Source organism: Sinocyclocheilus grahami, unplaced genomic scaffold, assembly GCF_001515645.1.
Source record: "Sinocyclocheilus grahami isolate Dianchi unplaced genomic scaffold, SAMN03320097.WGS_v1.1 scaffold609.1, whole genome shotgun sequence".
NCBI classification, from domain to species: domain Eukaryota; kingdom Metazoa; phylum Chordata; class Actinopteri; order Cypriniformes; family Cyprinidae; genus Sinocyclocheilus; species Sinocyclocheilus grahami.
Genome location: NW_015505788.1, coordinates 1,223,271 through 1,227,831, shown reverse-complemented (window position 1 = coordinate 1,227,831; position 4,561 = coordinate 1,223,271). Strand labels below are relative to the sequence as shown.

The 4,561-nt window shown below is 38.1% G+C and overlaps 1 protein-coding gene across 1 annotated transcript in view; it reads right to left on the bottom strand.

The window, feature by feature from the left end:
- Positions 1-534: 534 nt before the first annotated feature.
- Positions 535-4,561, bottom strand: part of LOC107557580 (sperm-tail PG-rich repeat-containing protein 2-like) — a 9,581-nt gene continuing 5,554 nt past the window's right edge. Inside the window, exons 3-5 of the mRNA XM_016241054.1 lie at positions 3,395-3,487; positions 964-1,131; positions 535-650 (exon numbers count right to left, since the gene is read on the bottom strand). Coding sequence (XP_016096540.1) covers positions 535-650; positions 964-1,131; positions 3,395-3,487 — 377 coding nt within the window. The remainder of the gene's footprint in view (positions 651-963; positions 1,132-3,394; positions 3,488-4,561) is intronic.

The following is a 4,561-nucleotide window of genomic DNA, read 5'->3' as shown; positions in this document are numbered from 1 at the left end:
ATATATATATATATATATATATATATACATATATACATATATATAATACATACAAATCAATAATTAATTAATAATTACCTATATATTCTATGTGCGAGATGCGAGTGCAATGGTGATAGATGTCCCTCTAGAAAATGCGCGAAATATGCGTTCTGTGTGAACGGCTTGGTTTCAGTTTTGACGTAAACAACATCTTCTCCGCATTGATGTTCTCTTTTCCCGCAATATTTGTAATTAACAACGCAGCAGCGCCGCATCTAGTGGCTTCAACTGGATAGGCTAAGAAAAACATTAAAATGCAATGACACTTACATCGGCATTGCATCTCGTGCGCCACTGATATGGCTGCCTCCTTAACGCACACCTAAAATTCAAATGCAACATTTTTGCATTAGAATGTGGATTTTTATTTTTAATTCGACGAATATTCGAAATTCTAAAAAAAATTTGACAGCCCTAACACACACACACACACACACAAACTCCAACTGTATACACATATATACACGTTACAAAACATATGCAGTACATACCTCATATGCTCCGGGGTCCAGGGGTCTTGTCTTTAGGGCTTTTGAAGAGATCTTCTTTTGAGACAATCAGTGCAAGTTTTGGGCTGAATTTAACATCTGGACTATATTGATCCGGACCTGAAAACCACAAACAAACAACAGCTAGTTTAGCTGGAACACTTGTACATAACTCTCTAAAAACGCTGTTTACATGGGGCAAATTCCACTTATGTCAGTAAGGCAAGGACAGAAGTTCTCAGTCCCAATTAGACGACTTTTAAAAATATGCTAGCAACAAAACCACAACCTTCACATGTCTGCTTTTGAACGCTCTTGAATGTTTAAACCCTTAGACTTCTGAAGGAAGATTTCCTGTTCAACAGCATGCCACAAATGCCATAAAGATGAAGTCAGCGTATATTCCTTAAATAACTGTCAAAGCTTCGGTCACCTGGGGTTTCAGGGTTGTAGTGGAGGAAGGCGGGGTCTCTGGGGCCAGCAGACAAGAAGCAGCTCTGTCGCTTGTGTGCTTTCTCGTTACGCGGCTTGCTGTAGTGATGGAGGCCGTGTATCTTCTCAAACGATTTGCTCACGTTATATGAGCCTGGCGGAGGTGTATTGTACAAGAGAAATCTAATATCTCCAGCATCATAAATATCATCTGCACAATTTACAGCAGGTACATATGAGCCAGGAGGCTGTGTGTGTGTGTGTGATGTAAATGCATTACTGCAAACAAGATTTGTGCTTGTTTGTACAAAATGAATAAGAGTCAAATTGCTACAGATGCTGTACATAGAAATGAAACTGTATAGAACTAGATGTATCTATACAGCTATCAAGTTATTTAGACGTATGCAACTATTGCATATTGTAACAATAATTAGCTATTTTTATAAATGCATCCGGATCATATTGGTTGTAATCATATCAGAAAACAACAATCAACAAACCACAAAATATAAAAATAGATGTCAGTCAGGAGTGACAGATCTAATGAATAAATATGCAAGGACGGTTTTGTGAATTAATTCACATTCGGATAACGCGCACACACACAGTAGCATGTCTTGTTTATTGAGCTGACATCTGTAAACTGGGCAGACAGACAGAGAGAGAGAGAGAGAGAGAGAGAGAGAGAGATTCTCACCAAACCTGTCAGGAACAAGACTATTTTTAAGACCATTAAGTTGTTTTGTATTGTGAAACTAATTAAACGAATTAAACTATAGTATATTCTCCTTTGTGTGATGCAAAAAAAGATCCTACATTCTAAACAATGTAAATTCTGCAATATGTATATATTTTATATGCATTTAATATACATTTTATATTTTGTATACATTTTATTATTTAATATACATTTTATAAACTATTTTTATATATATATATATATATATATATATATATATGTATATGTATATATGTATATTTCAATTAACTATTTAAAATAATAATAATAATAATAATAGTTTATTATTATTATTATTGTTGTTGTATTTTATTTGTATAGCACCTTTCATACATAAAATGCAGCTCAAAGTGCTTCATGTGTCAACAAAAAACAACAAAATTAATAAAATACAGAACAGTAAAAAAAATTATTATTATAATTATGATTATTATTATTATTGCACCCTTCATACATAAAAATGCAGCTTAAAGTGCTTCACATTTCAGTACAATATAAATCAAGAGAGAAAGTAAAAGTGTACAATTAGGATGTAATAATAATAATAATAATAATAATAAAATCCATCACCATGTTGCAAATATTTTCAGTCAAAGACTTTATTCAGCTATTTTAAAACTAATTTTTACAATAATTTTTAACTAAACGAAATGGATTAACAAGAATGACAAAACAAATTAAATAAATAAATAAATATAAAATAAAATAAAACTTTCCAAGGCTTTATGTGAATTTTGTATTTGTTTAACTGTCATGAGAATAATGTCACAATGCAGCAGAACATCATAATGATGCTAAAATTAAGCTTCATTTTCTTTATGCAACATAAAATGTCTTCTTTTTCTTTCTTTTGATTTTGGGGTGGAATGTGATCTGGGTGTGATTTGATGAGACTGATGCAGACGGCAGTGTGTGTGTGCTGTTATTTGCGAGGGAGCAAACATGTGTCTAATAAAAGCGAGGAGCAGACGTGAGACGAGGCGCTGAGCTCATAATGAAATATTTGCCGAATCTGCATCAGAGCGTCTGAATCAAACACTCTCTAGGTTACTTGTGTGTTCTCATATCTTATGTTGTATAATTACTGATTTTAGATATGGACAGGATTTAATCTAAACTCTCCATGAAGCCAAACTATCAGGGCTTTCCCATTGAATTCAAGCTTATGCAAACACACACACACACACTAAAAATCTGAACTTCTAGGCTGCGTTTGACTTTTTACTGAGAAAATTTGCATTGCTCAGAATTTGCTCGTTTATAGCTCAGATTCTCAGTTATGTTTTATTTAAAATATCAACTTTTTCCTCAGATGTTTCTGCTAAAAACAGACATAAATGGAGTCAACAGTTGACATACAGTGAGTATAGAGCTAAAAATGAATGTAGAGCAAAATTCTGTTCTTAGAAGAATTTGATGAGAAACCTCAGCTCTCTTGGTTTTGATCACAGATTTTAGTATTTTGGCAAATCTGAGTACATTGTGAGACACTGTTGAGATATTCTGATATGTTGGAGGAGACACATGTGCAATTACTAGGGTTTTATTCCCAGAATAACTATCTGAGAAGCAGGAGACTTAGTAAAAGTATCAATTTGCTCTCTATTTCATGTCTAGGAGAAACAACCGAGCTATTAATGAGATCTCATTTGTGATTTTTCTTCCCTATGAGAGTGTATTGTGTGTCTTACTTTGGCGAACAGTGAACCCACAAGTCTGTCAGTGGCAGATTTAAAAGCAGCTGTACACGGTTTCTTATATAACGCTTCAGTTGTTTTCTCCACTTGCAGCAAACACAAAAGACAGAAAATATCCAAAATTACTACAAGCTTCTTTAGAATACTTGGTTCTGACAAAACACATATTGTTGGATTAGTCTGACAGTCAAAGGTTCCATATTTGATAACTGTTTTGTAATAGAAGTGATATTGTGACAGAAAATTATTGATTTGTGGAAAACTGCATAAAAAAAAATTCAATAGAGTTTGGGTGTCACCCAGTGGTTATTTTTGGTATTGTGCCCAAACAAAATCTCACAGGAACCACAATTTTTGTGATATCAACTTCAAATTTGGAACATAACTTGGTTAGTGTGATGAGTGGGGGCGGGGCCGAGAGCCGTGGGAACGGAGCGAGGCCGGTGGAGTAATTGATAATGAGCGACACCTGCACCACTCACCGGTCTCGAGTCCCATGGAGGAGCTCCAGAAGGACAAAAGGAGGAGTTACGACAGTAAAAGAGGAGAGAGGACCGGGCCTGGATTTTATTTTGTGTTTTGGTTCTGTTTGTGCACGACAGTCGTCCACGAGGGGCTGCCGCTTTACTTTCATTTTGTGTTTGTTTATTTTATTAAAGTGTTAAATGTTCGCCGGTTCCCGCCACCTTCTTCCCGACCTACGAACGTTGTTATATTGGTGCCGAAACCCGGGAGGAAGGAGGGACACGCTGTCAGAGAGCCTTCGCTGCTGAGGGGGGTCGCGGTGCTGAGGAGATCGGGCAGCAGGAACAAGCGGAGAGAGCACCGGTGGCTGCCCGAGGCGATGGTGCTGGAACGATGGAAGACGAGGTGGTGCGGAGAGCTTGCTGCCGCGCTCCTGGGTCGAGGAGGGGTGGCTGCCGTCCGTGAGGGAGCGGAGGAGTCGGCCCCATTCGCCAGGAGGCCGGAGCCTGCTGCCATCCGCCATGATTGGGGACTCGTTGCCGGCTGCCCTCAATAGGAGGAGCCATCGCCGTCCGCCAGGAGGCGGAGGAGCGGTGGGCCGTCCTCCAACGATGTCCAGTACCATCGCATGGCACCGCGAGTGAGAGCCTCTCAGCCGGTTGAGGACCAAGCGGCAGTGTGTCCGGGAACCGGAC